Source organism: Grampus griseus (assembly GCF_964374135.1).
Source record: "Grampus griseus genome assembly, chromosome: 12".
In the NCBI taxonomy this organism is placed as follows: Eukaryota; Metazoa; Chordata; class Mammalia; order Artiodactyla; family Delphinidae; genus Grampus; species Grampus griseus.
In genome coordinates, this window is record NC_139006.1 from 72879073 (window position 1) to 72899501 (window position 20429).

At 47.6% G+C, this 20429-nt stretch overlaps 1 protein-coding gene across 8 annotated transcripts in view; it reads left to right on the forward strand.

Moving 5' to 3' along the window:
- The window catches only part of NEDD4L (NEDD4 like E3 ubiquitin protein ligase), a 147524-nt gene extending 131813 nt beyond the window's left edge, over positions 1-15711 (forward strand). For all 8 annotated transcript variants that reach the window (XM_082667467.1, XM_082667471.1, XM_082667468.1 and 5 more), the window contains 7 exons: positions 1212-1285; positions 3439-3499; positions 4996-5055; positions 6535-6642; positions 8234-8330; positions 9091-9163; positions 13782-15711. In XM_082667467.1, the coding sequence (XP_082523593.1) occupies positions 1212-1285; positions 3439-3499; positions 4996-5055; positions 6535-6642; positions 8234-8330; positions 9091-9163; positions 13782-13884 (576 nt within the window). In that variant the 3' untranslated portion in view covers positions 13885-15711. The remainder of the gene's footprint in view (positions 1-1211; positions 1286-3438; positions 3500-4995; positions 5056-6534; positions 6643-8233; positions 8331-9090; positions 9164-13781) is intronic.
- Positions 15712-20429: the final 4718 nt, after the last annotated feature.

Consider the following 20429-nt stretch of genomic DNA (forward strand, 5'->3'; position numbering starts at 1 on the left):
CCGAATAACAGAAAAAAGGACAGAGAAGAAAATATGAAGGGCCGAGACAGAGGATCAGTGGGCTTTGATTGAAAAGGCTGTCTCCATGTGAAAAGGAACAATAATCAAGTGCATCATCAGAGAAAACGTTTGGAGAGGAACAGGATCTGATGTTGAGGCCAGAGAGGCCGTCTGTCCCGCGCGTGTGTGGCAGGGCTGGGGAGGGGTCCCTGGAAAGGGGCCTCTGCCAAAGCAGGAGATCTGCTGCAGGTTTGAATCTGTGTCCCTCGTGGTGGATGCCGCCTGGAGAACCCTCTCCCTCAGGCTTGGCCTGGCTTCCTCTCAGGTGTAGCTGGGTGGATGTGGGAGAAAAGACCACAAGGAATCCCACCAGAACACACATGTGGTTACCTCTGAATAGGGGAGCTGTGAGTGGTATTTTTTTCCTTTTTATTTCCCTGGAATTTCCATGAGAGTAAACATTTTATTTGTTAGGTCAGTAAGCCTCTTCCTTCCCTTCCCTTCCCTTCTGCTACTTATTGCTCTATACCCTTTGATGTTAAGCCAGGGCTGGCTCAGAGCAGAGGAGAAGGCTGTGCCTTGAGTTCAGCTGCTTTGCTCTTTTCACTCCTGGCTCATGCTGGGGGAGGGGCTTTCGGGGCTGACAAGCCAGGAGTCTTTCGGGGCTGACAAGCCAGGCGTCTGGATGCACATCAAAGCCTGGGCTTCCCAGGGGTGGCAGGTGAGTCATCCCTCAGCCTGACTTTCTCAACATCTTTCTTTTTTTAAGTCCCTGTGTTTTGCTCCTTTGAAAGAAATTCCACATATCTTTTTTTTATGGCTATAAAATCTAATTTTCAGCAACAAATCTGGATCTCTGCAGTCTTGATGGTTGTATCCTGTCTTTTCTGTTAAAGATAATTAAATTTCTTGATAAGTCAATAGCAGATGGAAAAATTGTTGTTCTCTGTTGTTGCTAATGTATGAAGAATAATTAAAACTCATCAATAACCATAAAATAATTTGCCTTCAATGATAACATCTTTACGTGTGTAGCATCTTAACAATTTAAAAGCCTCGTTAGACATTCTCTTGCACACAGAGCCCATTTGCTGGGAAAGAGTTCTGAATAAATTTTACTTATCTTCCTTTTACAGTAAGACGTTATTACTCAGTGATAATATGCAAAGTAACTTCATGATGGTGATGTTGTTTTATCTTTGTAATTACAGACATATCAAGTGGATCTGAAGCCCAATGGGTCAGAAATAATGGTAACAAATGAAAACAAAAGGGAATACATTGAGTACGTACACACTTACTTACAGCCTTTTCTTTCATTAAATTGAACAGCATGTTCGGTTGCCGTCCTTTGCCAGAACAGTTCGTGCAGATTGTGGACACGCTTTTAACAGTATGAGTTCCTTTCTGGCTTGGCCTAATAGGAAGCTGAATTATGGGATGCAGAGTTTGGCTTGTGTCATGACTTCGTGTTGCTGCCATACAGAGGAGCAGTGGGAGGAGAGAAAGGGGCCACTGTTGAGTAACTTGGCAAATACTCTGGGAGCCTGTGGGCATCTCGTCTAAAATGGAGAATTACAACAATGGAGCAGTGTCAACAGCCGGTTGGGGTAAAATTGGGAACAACCGAAGAGAACATATTCCACCTCTCTCCTGACCTCTTTTCCATAATGAAAATGTAGGAGAAGAGTTAAAATGGATATGGAGAATTCAGCACATGCAAACATGAAGAATTGTTCCTGCTGTTTGTAATTTTCTTAATCTCAGCGTCCTTTGGTGGGACAAAATGTTGAGTCCTTTGGAAATCTAGCTGTTGGGTAACCCTAGGAGTCTGTACTGGGCAGAAGGTACAGTTGGGCAGCTTACATTTTCTTCTTTGGTATATACGTATGCTTTGAGCTCACCGTTCTGGTATCTTCCAAGGATTGCCAGGTTGCCCTTGCTAGCCCTCGAACAGGGATGAGGTCAGCGTTAACGGTGGTCGGCTCCCGGATCCTAGTTTCTGCTCATCTAGTGGGTTACAGCCATGGCCTGGGCTCCATGTTTGCATTCAGAACTCCATTTCAGCAAGCCGGGTTCCGTCCTCTCTCATCACAGTTGATCACAGGACTTGAATTCAGAGAACTGGCTGAGGATCTTAGCATCCTTCCTTAGCATCTGCCAAAAAAAAAAAAACAAAACAAAAAACCTACTCTCCCTTCTAATCAGGAAGAATTGGAGCGTGCTGGCGTCTCTACTTAGAGACCCTGACAAAGCATGGACTTCTCCACTTGCAAGTTGAGAGCTTGCTACACTTAATCAGAAACTAGAAGTGAGATACTACATTTCTTGCCTGTTCACCTTAATTGGCACTTGTGCTGAGCTTGGACAGTCTCAGCAAGCAGACGACGTCCTGACAGGCACCGTTGTCTTCATTCAGAAAGTGTAGACTTCGAATAGATTTTTAGCAACACCCCCGGGTGACTAGGTTTGAGAGACTGAGTATTTGCACCTTGTGATACATGTTGTGCGTCATTCTTTGCAGTTAATTCTTTTAGGTTTCAAATTGCGGGGCGCCTCCACTAGCTTCACTGCAAAAAGGAGGATAGAAATCCCCGGCTGCTCCCTGCCACCCGTATCCTCCGGTGCAAGTAGGCTATCGGGCTGGTGCTTGCAGCACAGCCGGTCAAACCTGATATTCTGAGCAGTGAGTGGGCAGCAGGCTGGTCCTCGAGGGCCGTTGCCATGGTGCCACCTCGTCTGTGAGAGCCCTTCATGACAGGGTCCTTGTGCTATTTCATGACAGAATGCCTTAGGGGGAATCCAAAGTGGATTCGCCTGGCAGTAAGTTCTGCTGTACACTATTGTCACAGGGAATGTGGTTTCAGTGGCTGTCTGTGACTCCAAGAGGTTTTACCATTAATCCTCCAAGTGTTGGTATAAAAGTATTCGTGGTAAAGTACTGATAAATTATATGTCATCCTTGAAAATCAGTACGTTGAATACTAGAATGAATTATCATATGATAAACTACGTTGTAGTGGGTATTCCCCTTAAAATATGTCCATGTCTGTACATAAATGTGGGTGTGTACATACGTGTGTGTGTGCACGCATTATGCCCATATCCATATGTGTTCAAACCCCATTTTCCCTTTTTCTCCAAACAGTCACGTTTATAAAGCAGCTTTGATAAACGAAGCCTCGATCTGGGGGGAGAAAAGAAATCAGTCTTTCTTCTGAAACCCTCAGTGAGATTTTAGGTTCCACATGTGCTCATTATTCTCGAAAGAATCCATGAATGAGCAGCGCGTGCCACAGCATATGCCCTCCCTCTCCTTGGCCGCCGTCGGGCTTTTGTCCCCGCCCCGCTTAACGAGAAGCAGTCGCAGCTGGGGGGAAAGAACTGCCCACGAGTGATGAGCAGCGTGGTTAAGGGCTGTCCATTTTCCTCCCACAGCCTAGTCATCCAGTGGAGATTTGTGAACAGGGTCCAAAAGCAAATGAACGCCTTCTTGGAGGTAAGTCGTGTTCTCCGGGAGTCTTGCCTGTGCCTTTAGGTTGAAAGAGGACGGTTCTCCTCCTTGGGGGGCAGGGAGGGTATTAGACGCGATCACACACCCAGAGACAGGCATGGGTGTGGGACCCAGGGCAGGAACGTCAGGCCTGCGCTGCTCACAGCATCTCCAGTCTCCAGGGCAGGAGCGTTGAGCCACTGCACTGCCACCTTTTCGTCTGTTTTTTTTTGGTCAGTGTTCTCTGGCTTTGCTGCTCTTATTGTTTAATTTGCCTTAACTGTTTTTAAAGAGAAATCTTTACAGACTTGACCCAGAAGGGCAGGTTCCCCCACAGAGGCTAGAACCATCATCCTGCAGCTTTTGGTGGTACCCAGGGAAGGCTGGGAGCATCTCTGCCTTTTGCTGCAGTGCCGGGTTCTAAGAAATGCGAGGACTCGGGACAGTTTCCAGTCACGCCATCCCTCCGTGATAATGCCTTCCGCCTCATTGGTCGCACTTTTTTTCTTTTTTTTTTAAATCCCCTGCCCTTTCCTCGTGGCTGTCTGAATAATTCCTCACCTTATTAAAGCGTGAAGTGGTTACTTCTCAGACCCAAGTATTTAATGTCAGTGATACTCCCAGGTCCCTGAGGAGGGAGGCCCCTCGCAGAGAATAGGGGCTTCCTCATTTTAAAAACCAGCTCCCTTGGACCCAAAGCGCAATTCCTTTTTAAATCCTGATAATGGGTATTAGTCACTTAAAGCGAACAAGTCCCAGCTGCACATTACAAGAACCGATCGATGCAGGGTTCTCGCTGGGTGATGCTCTCTTCAGTTCATCCCAGTTCAGTTACCTGCTCATGGTGAATGTAGCGCCAGCCCAGGCAGAACACTCAGAAAAATTCCAGGACTTAGGGTGAAACGTGTGAGTTAGAGGCGCCGGAGAACAGCAGGGTTCATACTGTATTTACACGAGAAACCTACCCGGCCCTGTCCCAGGTGATCACACTTTCAGAAACTGGCCACACGCGAGGCCCAGTGACACGGAGCGTCCGTCCTAGGTCACTGCACTAGTCAGTGGTGCCTAGCCTGGGGACCGGGGCAGGCTGTCTGTGCTCCCTGGCTCCTTTCCACCCATCACACCGCCTCCTCTCGTATTTCATCTTTGCCTTATTTTTAAATGGTCCACTTGCGCGTCTGTGGCCTGTGCCTTTGAGAACACCCTGACTCACAGCAATGTGTCATAAGTGGCTTTTGGAATCCGCCTGCCTGCAGCAACCCATATTTTTATAACATTTCAAAAATTACTCAAGTACCTGGATCTTCTGGAGTCTACTGCTTTTTAAACTTTTATTTTGTGACTCTGCTGTTTTTATCTGAACTAAAATTACTGAATACTGTCATATAAATCATCAGTGAACAGTATTTTTCCTGGCTAACCAAAATAAGCTTGTTTATCCTGTAAAATTTGTCTCTTTCGAGGAAAAAGGTGTTGAGAGTGCTTTTCTTTTTTTCTTTCAGGGATTCACGGAACTGCTTCCTATTGATTTGATTAAAATTTTTGATGAAAATGAACTGGAGGTTTGTACTGTAAACATTTTGTGTAAAGGAGATTTTTTTTTTTTTTAAGTATCTCATTACTTCCCAACTTGGTATTTTAGTATTCTCTGATCCCTAATGTCCTAGCGAGTAAGCTTAGGTGAATTCTACTGCGGGTCTCTTAGGGGCTTGCGTGTTTGCCAATCAGGGACCAGGGGATAGCAGAAATGGTCACCTGTAGCTTCCTTGCCCGGGAGAGGGCAGATCAGGGACGCAGCAGACAGGGGGAGGCCCGCTGAGCTGGGTTCACGGCCTGGAGCTGGGGTGGCAGCACCCTGCTCCCAGGGTGGGGCTGGCTGAGGACCCCAGTCCTCCACGCACCCACCGTGGCAGCCGAATGGGGACTCGGCCAGGGGGTGGGTGTGAGCGCCCCCAAGGGGCTGTAGAGCAGGGGGCTCCGTGAGATCGAAGTGGTCTGTGCTGCAGAGTGAAAGCCCGGCAGAGGCAAGAAGGTAGTGGCAGGAGGTGGTTTCATGGTAGCTTGTGCCAGCTTCTTTGTGTCGGTGTAGATGAGAACTTGGAACCTGAAAAGCAAAGGAGTCTCCCCGCCTTATGTTGAGAGAAACAGGAGGAGGAAGGCTTTGTCTGCTGAGAGGCTGTTGACTCCGGCCATTTGTCCAGTGACGTGTCTCCCGTAGACTGGCTTTTGTTCCTTTACCTTAAAATGGAAACGTCCAGATAGATGACGTCGCAGACATCACGTAGAGGAAGCCCTTTGTTTGGCAGGTGGGGCGACTGAGGCAGGGAGAGGTTAATGACCTCACAGGGTCTCGTCACAGTCAGGCCCATGAACCCGGTTTTCAGGCCTCTGGATTCGTTCTCTTTCCACTGTGCGCTGGCGCCTCTGCAGGAGTATCATTCCTTCGTTAGGAGGGTTAGGTGATAAGAAAAGTGGACCCAAGACTGGTGAGTCAGAGCTGCAATTATAGCGCTAGGACAGGTCTGCAGCCATGGGCCACCAGGCAGGTGAGGTGATTGCCCTCACCTGGTGGATCAGTCCGGGAAGATGAGTTCTTGCTGTCATAAAGCACTAATTCTACTGTGGGTGGGGAGGTTATTTTCAACTGTTGAGACAGATAACCTCTCAGAAGAGGAAACAGCCAGAGTCATGAAAGAGCAGGTGTAAATGGAGCATAAGAAAATCTATGAGCACCGAGCTGCGACTTGAGGGGCGGGGAAGGTGATCGATTGGGACTTCTAATTTCCAGCATGAAACGTGGCGGCCTGTACAAGCTTTAGAGTCGGGTCCCCCTCGTTACCTCTCAGTCTCTGATCTGCAGAGGCAGGTAGGATGTGGAACACGTATTCCCCGTCATTTGTTTTTATGGTTCGCTGGCTTATCTTGCTTTGCACGTGACATGATGCCGGCACTGCGAAAAGGCCTTTTCTCCGGTGTATTTCTTCGGCTTTCACGGTGTGCCCTGTTTACCTCTGGGTAAATCTGGTCCATCTCCCTCCCAGTTGCTGATGTGCGGCCTTGGCGACGTGGATGTGAACGACTGGCGACAACATTCTATTTACAAGAACGGCTACTGCCCGAACCACCCTGTGATTCAGTGGTTCTGGAAGGTAAGGCCAGAGTCCGGGGTCCTGTGCTGCCTTCCCGCGGTCTTGCTGCTGCATTTGGGGCTGCGTTGGTACCTGGTCTCCTGGGGGAGAGAAGAGGCCCGCCGAGCCAGAAGCAGCCCTCACCGCTGCTTTTCTGTAACTGTGGTGGATGGCTGTCTTGAATAGGCTACACTGTCTTCCTCGACCACCTATTAAAGTGCTTTTGTTTGAGGAAACCACTGAGTAGGACGATCCTGAAAGACAGATAATTGGATTCAAGAATTAGAACTAGTCCTCCAGAGTGGGAATAGGAATGGGAGGCTTCTCAGGGCAAAAGCATGCTTTGGGGCTGACTTTTCCAAGATGCCATGTTGGTTTCAAAAACCATTTTCCCAACTTTTTTTGTTAATTCCAACAAACATTTTGATCTTTACATCTTCCAATCAAAGATGCAAATGAAATCTGATTTACTCTCTAAAGACCAGTGTTTACATCCTTTTCATTGCAGAAGAGAAGTGAAATAGTAACGAGCGGGTCCAAAGGAGGGCAGTAAACTGACTTTGAAAGAATTACAGGGGGAAAAGCGCTGATTATTTACTTACAGAAATAAGAAATCATTGACCTTGTCTTAATTTCTAAATGTCTATTATTAATAACATTTCAAGTGCAGCAGAGAAGCAGAGAGAAAAGGAAGTAAAGCAGAATCTTCAGATCCTAACATCTTAGTCCAAGTTTTGCTCAGCCTTGATTTTGGATATATTTTTTTTAATATCAGTTCAAGTAACTTTACCAGTGAAGCCAACTCGATTCTTAGAATAATTCAGATATGTAAGATACACAGATTATTTCAGAAGCCTAGCCTGGCCTCTTTTTCTTTCTTTTTCTGAAATGTTGTCTTTAGAGAATTTAGCTACAGTCAAATATCCTGCCTCGTAACCTGGGTTCCCCCTCTCAAACTGTGTGTATTTCTAACTGGCTCGGGGGACCGTCAGGCCTCACATACAGAAACATGAGCCCGGTACCATCAACAAGTGTGCTTTTTTTTTTTTAGTTTACTTTTGGCTGCGTTGGGTCTTCCTTGCTGCGCGCGGCCTTTTCTCTAGCTGCGGCGAGCGGGGGCTCCTCTTCGTTGCGGTGCGCGGGCTTCTCATTGCAGTGGCTTCTCGTTGCGGAGCACGGGCTCTAGGCACACGGGCTTCAGCAGTTGTGGTTCGTGGGCTCTCTAAAGCACAGGCTCAGTAGTTGTGACACACGGGCTTAGTTGCTCCGCGGCATGTGGGATCTTCCCGGACCAGGGATTGAACCCGTGTCCCCTGCATTATTAGCAGGCAGATTCTTAACCACTGCGCCACCAGGGAAGTCCCAAGTGTGCTTTTTTTTTTTTTTACTACTTATTTTGACCAGTTGGCAGAAGAAGAAAGAGACATTGTGATCCTTCAGTCTGAGGTTGCAGAGGCTGGTATTGTGATGTCCATAAAAAAAAAAAAGTTTGCAGAGTCAACTGTCTAGGTCTCCCACTGCACTATAAATAAGATGAAGTTTTGCCCATCTGCACTGCAGCAGACGTGCCTCGTGTTACATGAGCATAATGACCTTCTGCCTCCGTTCATAGGCTGTGCTGCTGATGGACGCTGAAAAGCGTATCCGGTTACTCCAGTTTGTCACGGGGACGTCCCGAGTCCCTATGAATGGATTTGCCGAACTTTACGGTGAGCGGGGTACCGTTAGACTTCGTCCTCCCACCGTGAGTCTCTACCCAGACATCAGCTGTGGCCCCAGACGACTGCCTCCCGGGCTTCTAGCCATGTGGGTTTCGCCTGGACCCAACAGACATACATCACGGAAAGAGATGGGGCGGCATGCCATCACCTCAGCTGTCTGTGCAGTTACTGTATATAAAAGCAGGGGGTTGTTTTTGTTTTTATACAGAGAGCCATAAGATTGGTCTCTTTTTTCTTTCTGTTTTTTGGTATATATTCAAAAAACAACTAGATTTTGCAGAATCATCCGTGTGGTTGTAAACTGAGCATTGAAAGCCCTCCTCCCCTCCACGAGGCAGAATTCCTCAGGGCTCACTATAGATGAAAAAGTCACTCTCTGCTCGACATATTAAAGGTCATCACGGTTCAGTTTTTCCCCCGGGAGTAGTTTTAAATTTAAACTTCCAGGGTTGGGTTGAAAGGCTGTGGTTGTCTGCACATCGTTACATTATTGTGTCGGCTCTGTTCAGCTTGGTGCGATTCCATTCTGATGGCGACACAGAGTCTGTGTCCTGAGGTCGTGCAGACCCTTTGCGTCCCCCCCTCCCCCGTTGTTAAGTACTGACTGTGACGTCACAGCCACAGAGGGTGTCCCAAGGCTCACCCCCAGGCCCGCCCTGCCCACCCCTTCCTTTCCTTCAGCCCCTCCTTTGTCTTGTTCTACTGCCTTGAGCACTCTTAGCATTTCTTTTTCTTTTTTTTTGTCTAGGTTCCAATGGTCCTCAGCTGTTTACAATAGAGCAATGGGGAAGTCCTGAAAAACTGCCCAGAGCTCACACATGGTGAGTGACAAAAAACCACACAGTTGTTGACAGACAGTATTTTAAAACACTTAGCTGAGTATGATGCTGGGCTACAGGCTAGAGTGCTACTTTCCCTGACCATTCAGCGTTTAGAGTATGAACTGTCAGTGATACAGGTGAAAATACAGATCGTACAGTGATGCTGGTGAAATTAAACCACCCAAGATTTGAATGGGCCCGGTTTTTTTGATATGTGAAGGGTTGAATCCCCATTCCTGCTTCCTGAGGGGAGTTCCTCCTCCAAACCCCGTCCTTCCCTGATTATTCTGGGAAGCAGAGATTTCACTATACATTCTCCCTATGTGGATACGACCGCTCCCAGCCTCTGAACAGATTGAGTTTTTACCCCAACCTTAAATGGTTTAGAACCATGGATGAAATTCCCTTTGGCAACAGTTTTTGAAAGGCCTCCCATGGCCATCCAGAACCCGTAAGTCTGAGATTTAGCAACGTGCGTGTGGCCAGAGGAGTGTCAGAGGTCCGACCAAGGACCCCTGCTCAGGGAGGCACGTGCGGGGCGCGGCTGCGCTCCGAAGGCCTCCGGGTGCAGGGCGGCAAGGAGGCCTTCCTGGAGGGAAACCCCAGGAGTTTCGTGAAACCCGGCACAGAGATGACCTCAGGAGCTCTCCGGGAGCTCCTGTCACTCGGGCTCCCGTGTCCCCGGGGTTGGTCACCCCACAGGATTTGATTTCTTGCTCTTAGGAAGCAGGTGGAGGGGGAGCCCTGTGGCTGGTCAGCACCCAGCATCCTCCTTTCCCACGGGAACTGGGGCTGCCGGGGCTGCCGGGCCGTCCTGTGCTGCCGGGCCGTCCTGTGCTGCCCAGCACAGCTAGGAGAGAGATCTCATCAAGGTGCGTTTGTGGAAAATGGACTGTGAAAGGCCTTTTGCTTCTCTTTGACTCCCTCGTCTCGCCGGAAAGCACGTTTTTCCCCATTTCTACCATTCGTAGGACTCTGAGAGGAACGGATGTGGTCCCTGCCCGCTGGCACTGGGAGAGCGGGCTGGTTCTCGCTACAACTGGCCGATCGCCAGAGCAGGCAGTGTCCCTTGATCCTCTGCCTTTATTCTTGGGGGTAGAATGTTCTGGCCGTGGAGCTTTTGTTCCAAACGATAATCAGTCAGGTGTAGCTTTCCGGGCTCAGCAGCCTTCATTTGGAAGGCAGCCAGCACTGACCCGAGCCCCAGCACTGGCGGGATGGGGGGGGAGAGCTCCCAAACTCAAAGAACAGCTGCCTCACTGGGCGCGGCTGCCTGCGTGGGTCAGACCCTCAACCTTCTGGCAGCCTGAAGTGCACTGTTAGCCTTCCTGGGGGCTCTGGGGAAGCTTCCTCGTGATCCCGTAGCGCACAGGCTCCCAGATCCTGTGATTTGAACTCGGGTCTGCCAGGATTCCAACCCCTGACCACTTCAGTTAAGCTACTGCCTCTGTGATACGGTTCACTTTCTTTCCAGACTCTTCAAAGAGAACCGAGTAACTGAGTGTTCATCCCATGACCCTCTGTGGCCCTATAGACAGATATCTTGCTGTTGGATTCTTCTTCTATTTCGGAGTTCACGTGCTGAGCCACCAGTAAAATACGGGGCTGCCCAGATAAGACCCTGAACTCAGCGGTTCTCAACCTTGGCTACACGTTGGAACCACCTAGAAAGCATTAAAAAAAAAAAATACTGGTGCCGGGGTGGGTCCCACTTCCAGAGATTTTGACCTAGTTGGCCTGGTGTGTGATCTGGGCCGTGGGGTTTTCAGAGCTGCCCCGGCGGTTGGTGAGGAGAGCTAGGGTGTAGAATCATTGCTCTTCCTTAGGCAGCACAGAGGTCCACACCCAGGAGGAAAGCAACCCCGCCAGCTCTTACCAAAGCCTGGCTGCTTCTCTGCGTGTCACAGGATTAAAGCATTCAAGGAGTTTTTCCTTCAATGATGCTCTCCCCAGACCAAGAGGAGAGCGCTGGTTCTACTGAAGCCACACCGGCTGGTGGGGTGGGACTTACTCTGTTTTCTCTGCTGTGGCTTTCCTTCCATCCAGCCCCGCCTCACGCTGTAACGTAGGAAACAGGCGCTTTGCTGGCTGCTTCACAGCGACAGCCGTGTATGTGGCGAAATAAAACCTAGCCACACGTATGTTTAATCTCTTCCATGTTTTATGAAAATGTAAAATACACAATTAAGCTTCAAAATGAAAACCTGATTTACTAGGAGAGCAAGGGCGGGTGGAGCTGCTTCTCTCTGAGCTTTCATGAAACTCTCAGACGTAACTGCTGAGTGTCTCAGCATTAAAGGCCTTCATTCCTCTGTTCTGTCAAAGGTCACTGCTGGGATATCTAAAATTCCGCTTTACTAAGAATCACAGACCCACCTAAAAATAACCTCCTTTGGCCACACGACGAGGCTGAAGCCACTGAGGTTAATGAGGTCACACAGCTAGTTGGTGGCAGGCCAGCCCTGTCTCCTGACGTCAGAAGTAACGGTAACACTTGTTAAGCTCTACTGTGTTCCAGGCATCACCCTAAGCACTTCATGTATATTAACCCATATCATCGTCACAACGACTCTAAAAGGTGGGTCATATCACTGCCCTCTCCTTACAGATGGAGAAACTGAGGCACAGAGCGCTAACATAATTCCAGACCTCAGCTCTTAACATTCCCCTGTTTGCCTTTCTCTCTCCATTACTCCAGTATTTCTCAAACTTGAATAATGTATGGACCTTTTTTCAAGGGAAAAAATGGCCACAGATCCTTGAAACCCCACAGGGATTGCAGGCCCTGGACTGTGAAATACGAACTTAAAATCAAGACGACAGCCACCTCTTCTCTTAAGTATACCCTGCAGAAGTGGAATTCTGTCTCTGTCACTGGTGAAATGATGTTTGAAATCATTATCATGATGAAAACCAAAAATTGAAAACTTCTTGTAGACTTACGCCTTCAGGATTCCTGGGTTTCTGAGACCTCTGGTTTGAGAAGCACGGTGTTCTGCTCTGCTGTGTCTTTTGATGTTTGGTGACTGTTAAAAAAAAAAAAAAAAACAATCTCAGAGCTCAGTGTGTCTTACTAAATACTTTAGGGGTTGTTAAAGGGCCCACCATGGACATGTGTCTGTTTCCTACTACTGCTGATAATCATTAGCTTTTAAAACATAAGAAGTTGTTCTGCTCGTGCTTGGAAACCTATGTCAGTGCCAGGAGCGAGCACTTTTAAATGCTGAGGCAGCAGAAGCAGATCTGGGCTTTGGAGCCAGCCTGGGGCTGAATCCTGGCTCTACCGCTTACTGTGTGACCTTGGGCAAGTTACCCAACCTCTCTGTGCCTTGAATTCCTTCTCTATAAATAGGGATGAGGCAGTACCTACCTTACAGGCTGGTTGCTGGGATTCACTGAGGTGATAGATGAAAAGTCCTTAATGGTTCTAGCACGGGGCAAATGCTCTACAAATGTTAGCTCTTACTAAAGCATCGTGAACGAAGGCACGTGTGTACGTGTGTGTGTGTGCGTGTGGCTATTGTCATGACAGGTGCCCACCAGCAGCCCACCTGCACGGGCACCAGTTCTGTGTCTGGGGCTCTAGCTCCTCATGCCCAGTGGGGGCCGGCGGTGAATGGTGTGTGAGTGATGGCAATGGTCGCTGGCTCTGGGGCTTGCTGTGTGCCAGACCCCCTTTATATGTTCTGATCTGACCCTCCCAGCACTCTGCAGCAGTCTCCCCATTTCACAGAAGAGCAGACAGATTTAGGGACGGAGGCGACTTGTCTGAGGTCACACAGCTGGCCGGTGGCAGAGACAGACTTTGAACTCAGTCCCATGGACAAGTGCAGTCCTTTGCTCACAGAGGTCACATGTATGTATGGAGACCTCACTGTCACCGAGGTGACTTGTAACGCCCCTGCCAAAGCCTCAAGGTATGTAGGGGCTTCTTATAAGTGAGGCTTTTCACTCCACGTGTTGATGACTTGCCTGACTTTGGTTAGAGGGTAGCTCAGTGTTGGGGTCCCAGAGCTGCAGGCAGCCTGGGTTCTGGTCTCGCATCTGCGGTGCTGTCAGGGGTGAGACCTGGGGCATGCTGACCCACCGCTGGGCTCCGGGACCCACATCTGCAGGACTGAGAAAATGTAACGTGCCTCACAGGGCTGCGCTAAAGACAAAGCGATATGTTACGTGGAGAAGCGCTGGGGCTTCCTAAAATAGTGTCGAATGAAGGAGAGCGTTAAAAACAGATGCAGCCTCGGTTCATCCTGCTGCGGAAGTTCTTTGTGTTTCAAGGGTTTTGACATCTCTGTGTGTATGTCAGTTACGTTGCCTGTCTTGTCTCCCTTCCTGGCAGGGTTTTCCAGGATCCACGTTTGGTCCCAGCAGAGAGGGTTCATGGACGATCAGAAAATTCCTTTCTCTTCCCCCGTAGGTTACTATAGCATGTTTGGTGTGGGCAGTGTCATCGCTGGAATTTACTTTTCGATAATCAGAAATATTTTTGCGAGTTGAGACTTTGACATCCTCCTGCTGGAACACCAAGTGCCCCCTTAGCCAGATCTAGGAAGTGCTGCGGTAACTAAAGGGCAGTGATGATGGCTTTTTACCTACACTTCCTTGTTAACTTTTGCAGCTTTAATCGCCTTGACTTACCTCCATATGAAACCTTTGAAGATTTACGAGAGAAGCTTCTCATGGCTGTGGAAAATGCCCAAGGATTCGAGGGGGTGGATTAAGTGCCCCCGGCCTCGGGAGGGTTGTTCTTCACGCAAGTCCTGCTTGCACTTTTGCATTCGCCTAACAGACTCTGCAGAGATGCTGGCAGAGAGCAGCGCACGGCGCGGACTCCTGGAGCAGAGCCTTCGCCCGCGACTTGCCCACGCGCCAACATGGGAACCCAGTCCCAGGTCGCGTTCCTGCATTTTCCACCACAGATTACCAACTGGTTGATGTGTATACTAATTACATTTTAGGAGGACTTATTCTATTTATGTTGTGCCTCTGTAGGCCAAGCCCTTAATAAATATTTTACATACTTTATAATGACAGCGAATGGAATTAATCACTCTACAGGTATAGTATTACAACTCATGTTTACTTTTTAAAATGATTTAGACCGATTTGCAGATTTTATTTCACTACAATTAAAGATGTCTCATGTACTTGGAAAAGTGAGCATATTATTTTTTGTATTTGAATTTCACGCCAGGTTTAATGTCAGTGACATTTTTAAAGTACTTGGACAGCCCCACGCCCTACCTGATTAGCATTGGAAGAATGACTTTTGTCCGAAAGCCTTCTACAGACAAATACTTGGAGAGAATTTAAACCATAACATTAGGCATCATGACGATTTTTTCCATGCTCAGAATGAAAACAAACTGGATAATTACGTTTTTTGTACAAATTTAGCATAATAGCTGCAGGCTGAGAGCATTGTAACATAGCATGACAAACTTTGTGTTGACTTGAAGGAATCACACCATTATTCCTTAGAGGCAATTACGTGTGCTAGAGCACACTTGAGGCAGGGTTGGACGATCGTTTCTCGTAAGAGAAGTTATTTACTTAACCCTTCCTGCTGCTGTACAGTCCTTCTTCTGTCATGTCTTCCTCTTTGCTGTTCTCAGTAGAGACACTTGAACGAAACTTGGCACTGCGCGATTTGAAACTGTGGGAACCAGCCCTGTGCAGTCTCCTGTTCGTACACGTTTGCTGATGGTAGCTAAATAACCAACTTTTGTTCTAACCGCGCCAATTCTGAAGGCACTTTATGTATGACATGGAGGCCACATCTGGTTCCTGGGGGGGGTTTGTCATGCGCGTTGACTGTGAGGCTGATGTCTGCCCTCTGCACACACCTTTCCGGTGCAATAGCTATCAATCGTGAAGCTGGCTGCTGGCGTATAAAGCCTGGCTGTAAAGCTCAGCCTACAGACCCGTCCTCGCCAATCGTTCTGTGATTTCTGTGCCGCTGCAAAGATTCACAGACAGTTAATCTAACCGGGTTTTGTTCCCAGTGACATGTTGCATGCTTCCATACCGTGAACTGCCCAAGTCGTGTCTGTCGTGTGCTGGATTAGACGTGCGAGAGAAGGCTTGATCCCTGACGTCCGGCTCTTCAGCTGGTCCTGGCAGGGATGGAGGGTTCTGTGGGATTCGATCCTTGGCCGCTTGTGAGTCCTTGTTGCAGAATTCTGTCATGTTTTGAAAGAACGCCTGAGGCAGGGCGGGAGTCCAGCAATCCTGCTGTCCTTCTTAACCTGTGTTGTCCTGGACCCGTGGTGGCAGTCAGGGGACACTAGCCTTCTCACCTCTTGCCAGTTGTAGATAAGACAATAAAATCGTGGTTTCAGGGCCTCCGTTTAGGATCTTTTGGCGTTACAAACTCGGTTTACCCCGGCTCTGGGTGGCTTGTGGGAAGCCACGAATGTTTGTGCTTGTCAAGGAGTTTTCTGAAGCGGCGCAGAGGCCTAGGTGTCTAAAAGAAGGTGGATTTCTGCAGAGCTGAGGATTGTTCCCTTTTCATATTGATTTTTTAAAATCCAGTAGTGATCAGAAAACCTAGGTATTGCATAATTAGAAAAAATGATATTGTTCATTATTTTTACCTATTGGTGGGATGTTTTTCCCATCACTCAATGTAACAGATGTCTCAGTGGCAAACCTCCGCCTTCCTGTAGCCCCTCAAGTCCAGACTCGGCTCTCTTTTTATGACTTATGCCAAAGCCTGGGAGAGCAGTATGCTTGGATGGGTTCTGAGAATGAGTCTGTAATTTATAGGGGGAGAAATCCAGCGATTCTTGTCTAAGAACTGGGATTCTTCTTTTTGTAAACTGTATATTCCAAAAAATCAGAATATTCACTAAATGCAAATTAGGCAAAGTATTGAAAATAAGAAAGAAAACCCATCCTAAGATAATTTCTGTGCCAAGAACAGATAAGAATTACCGAAATAGACCCCCATGAATACTTGAAAGGCAGTAACTGTGAATGACAATTCAGCTCATCTATCCCTTAATATCTGATTTCAGTGACCGCTCAAAAGTGCCGGGTCTAGAGTTTGTTTGGGGGTTTTGGTTTTCTTTTTTTAATCCAAATAACGTTCCCTGGCTCTCATCAATTCTCAGCGTTTCACTCTTTGTCTAACATAGTCACCCATCTTGTTTCCTCTCAACCCTGATGACCACTCTCCATCACCTTCGCGACGTAACCACAGAAGGCAGTAAGGAAAATGCACTGCATGGGGGCAGGCTGCCGGGCGGTCCCTTGGGCCTCTGCCTGCTCCGGTCAGCGGGCCTGGGGGACGACGGCAGGACAGCGGTGTCACCTCATCTAGTCCTTAGCAGCGACGCTACTCTGCAGTTCAGGGTCTCTTAGAGCTTCTGCTTTCTTAGAAATTACCTGAATCTAGCTTCTTCAGTTCGCTGAAACAGAGTTGTTACGGGCCATTCTGCCTTGAGGTTAAGAAGTGCGTGCCAGGGTTTACATACATATCGCATGTTGAAGGTCTTTTAAACCTCGGTTATCACAGCCACCTGTAAAGTCCTGGGTATTTCTATTTCTGACTCCTGTCAGCCTAAAGATGAATTTGGAAAGTCCACCCAGTGGGCTTAGCTTCAGAGAGTGTGCTGCTTTTCTACCTGCTGCCTCTGGAACGGGAAACAGCGAGGCATTCGTCTCAGCGCTCTTTCTTTTTTCCTGAAATACTTGCCATTATTTACCAAAGGCCCATTGGTAGCTAACGTCAGATACTCCCTAAGGTCAGATGACAGATGCTTAAAGCAACCTGACGTGGATTATTCCTCCCACATAAGGATGCAGTGACAGATTCTGAGAGAAATGGTTTGCAAAATGTTTGAACCACTTTCTACATCTCATTGTTAAACAGAACAGTTAGATTTGCTGCATATGAACTTGCTCTTCAAGAGAACCAGTTTGGAACTGGCAAGATCACACAGCAATGGTACATGTTGTCTAACAGTTAATAATTGTTCCACACGTGACTCAAGTATTTTCCTAGCTCTTGTAGCTCACCTCTGAAATTACAGACTCTATGAAGAGAGCCTGGGTTAATCAATTCTCAAGCCCCTACCCAGGCCCTGTGCTAGCGCTTCTCTTTGTTTGCTCTTTCCTCCTCACCCTGACTCTGCACCCCTGTACTGACTCTGGTGTCATTTTCTGCCTTGCCAGTAGGGGGCACTGCTGTGCAGGGTAATTGCCTGGCCTGCTCCCTTCCTGACCCCCCAGGAGGTCCTGTACTACCTCCGTCTTATTGAGACTTCAGGGTACATCTTGATAAGTCAAGTCAAAACTGCCAATTTTAGGGCTGAGATGTGTTTTTTTAAAAATCCTTATAGACTCCACTTTGTACTTTAGATTTTGAAACTGGGAAGAAAATGTGACATACTTTGGACCACTTTTTTTAATTTATCGAAGCCTTAATGAACAGTGTATATACATTTGCATACACACACACCCCGACCCAAAAGTGTTTTCAGTGCGTCGGAGACAAAGCTGTAGCATTAGGACGTGAGCTGGTATGTTTCATAGAAAAGGAGAGCTTTCTGTTGGTATGGAATTTTCCAAGAAAACCTCTCATTAGACTGCTTCCCTTCGTCAAAGGTGTTAGGTGCAGAGCAACGCATGTTTAAGATGCATGTCTTTGTGTTGGTTGGTTTTGTGTTTGTATGAGTAATGATAGAATATAACAACATTGGCGACAGACTGTGTACTACCTTCTCAACCTGTATCAGTGCATTGTAAGCCTTCTCATGACCATGATCCTGTGTCCACACATCTGTGCTCCTACATAAACCAGTCTGCCCCTCTTTCTCAGACTAATTTCACCTAGATTGTCACGGTTTCCTTCATGTTAACTTTGCATATCTTTGTGCTTCCTTCACTACTATGTATGTAATATATATACGTACATATGCTGTCCAAATATATCTTTACATATTTGTATAGCATTTTTACACCTACCTTGAGGAATCTGGTTTCGAAAGGGAGTGAGAGTTTAGTCCCTTCTACAGTTTTCTCCAAGCTGTGTCCTGAGAATTCTGACCCTCAGAGCCTGAGAGCACCCCAGGAAGATGATGATATAATATGCCGTCATCTCTTAACTCAGCACCTATTATCAAATGAAACATGAAAAAACAGTGACTTTTAAGGTGAAAAACAGTTTCAAGCATTCCAAATGAATTCTCAATGTTTCATAACTTTTTATTATAAACCCACCTCCTAAATAAAGCCAAGTACCATTTGATACAGTGATTAAAAACCAAACAACTTGGAAATTTTTTAGAAGACAACGTATGGATAAATGCTCATTTTCACAATCAGAATAGCTGTAAAATATGGTTGAATTTGATACAGACAGAAAACGTTTAGTTGAAGGACAAATCCTTTTTGCTTTTCGTTTTTCTTGGGAGATCTAAAGAGAAATTGTGGATTGTTTTACCTGACAGCAAAAGAGTAATGTGACAAAATGAAGTCGTTGTAAAGAAGTGATGCAACTTGTCAAATATTTAATAAAGAATTATGGAAGCTGGAACTTTTTCTACATCACGTATTACGGGTTGTCTGATTTAAAGCTTCTTTGTGAGCGCATCGCCTTGATTGTCTCGGAGGTTATTTAAATGCCTGCGGATTTATAGATCGTATGTTCACGTCCTTAATCTCCCTAGAAGTTCCACATCTTTAAAAACATCATTAAAGGCTGCCCAGAACCCATGGCTTGAGCTTAATGGGATGCACCTCTATTCTTAGCCGTCTGTCTTTTTATTAAATTTGAGAATTAATGACTTGAGATGGATTACCCAAGTGGTAATATAACGTCCATTCCTGGAAAGGCATATTTCACCTCTAGTTTTCATCTGACTAACCCTCAATTTATGTCAGTTAATGAGACTCAGTAATGAAGCTCAAGGTGGTTCTCAGAAGGGAGATGCTATCAGAATCCAGATCTCATGTCAATTCCCTGATAAAACACGTAGACTCCTCAAAATTTTTTTCCCTTTTCTCTAGTGCCTAAGCCTCCTCTCGATGGCCTTAACTTGCTCCCTCCGGGACTGCCAGGAGGTAACATCCAAATCAGGACATAATTGCATCCTGGTTTCTTGCTACTTGTCCGTTTCAGTCAGCTGGAGATGGTATCTTGCTGGAAAGGTATCGACAGCCTTCTGAGTTCCTGCGGCTTCCTCCAGCCTTACAGGAACAGACAAGGACGGTACCGGCAGATAGAGCCACTCTGAACTTTGTATACGCTCACAGAGAAAAACACAAATGATGAGATACATGAAATAGGAATAAATCATCATACATCAGTTACACAGTTGCTAAGTTAGGAAGCTCTTAACCTGCTCTGAAGTCCAAGAGTGATCTAGGCACTTCTGAAACTCTAATGTCCCTGGTAAAATGGTGAGCGTGGGTATCCAGGGATTCTCATCCCTGTGGTTGGCTCTGGGGAGCCACGTTCAAAGGGGTCCCTGGACATAAGAGGGCAGATGCCACTTTCCCGTCCCTTTGGTGCGCCCTCATCTGGGAGACGACACTTCTCAAAACTGAGTTTCCAGAGGACTCGGGCTGTGGGATGTCTAAGCAAGTTTTTATAGGGCTTAAATTGGACAGGAAAACAAAATGATGGTGACTTTTAATAAGACCCAATACGGACCCCTTCGTAAGTGGGCTGCAGGACCCTGGCCCCAGCTCGGGACACCCACTGGTGGGGACTGAGAAGGGGAGAACCAAGATTCCCTTTGTAGAGCTGACCTCAGGCCCAGCCTGAGGAAAAGGTGAGTCCAGTCAGCCTGTCACCTTCCTGCTCAGCCCCTTTGTAGCACCCCAGCTCCTCCCCAGCCAGTGTCCCCAGGCTGTGCCTCCTTCCCTTTCCCTACGAATCCCACATCCAACCTAGCAGCAAGTCACAGGTGACAGAGGACGAATTCGATGGAAAGCAGTGGAGCGGCCGCCCCCTGCCCCTGGGCAAAGCGGCATCTCCCCTCAGCTGGGCCTTGGGGTGCCCTCAGCACCCAGTGCCTCGGGGAGGAGGTCGGAGGCCCCAGCCGCCCGTGCATCGGCCCAGCCCAGGCCCCCTCGCTCGCGGCTCCTGTGTGTCCGCCTGCTGGACTAGCCCGTCTAACTTAATCCCGTTCTTGGCCAGGTGTCCAGCCAACTTGCCGCTTCAGGCGCTCCCGTAACACATGGATGGGGCACCGTCACCTGCATTTCTGCAGCCTCAGGGCATCGCTCACCGTAGGAACAGGGCACAGAGCCGCAG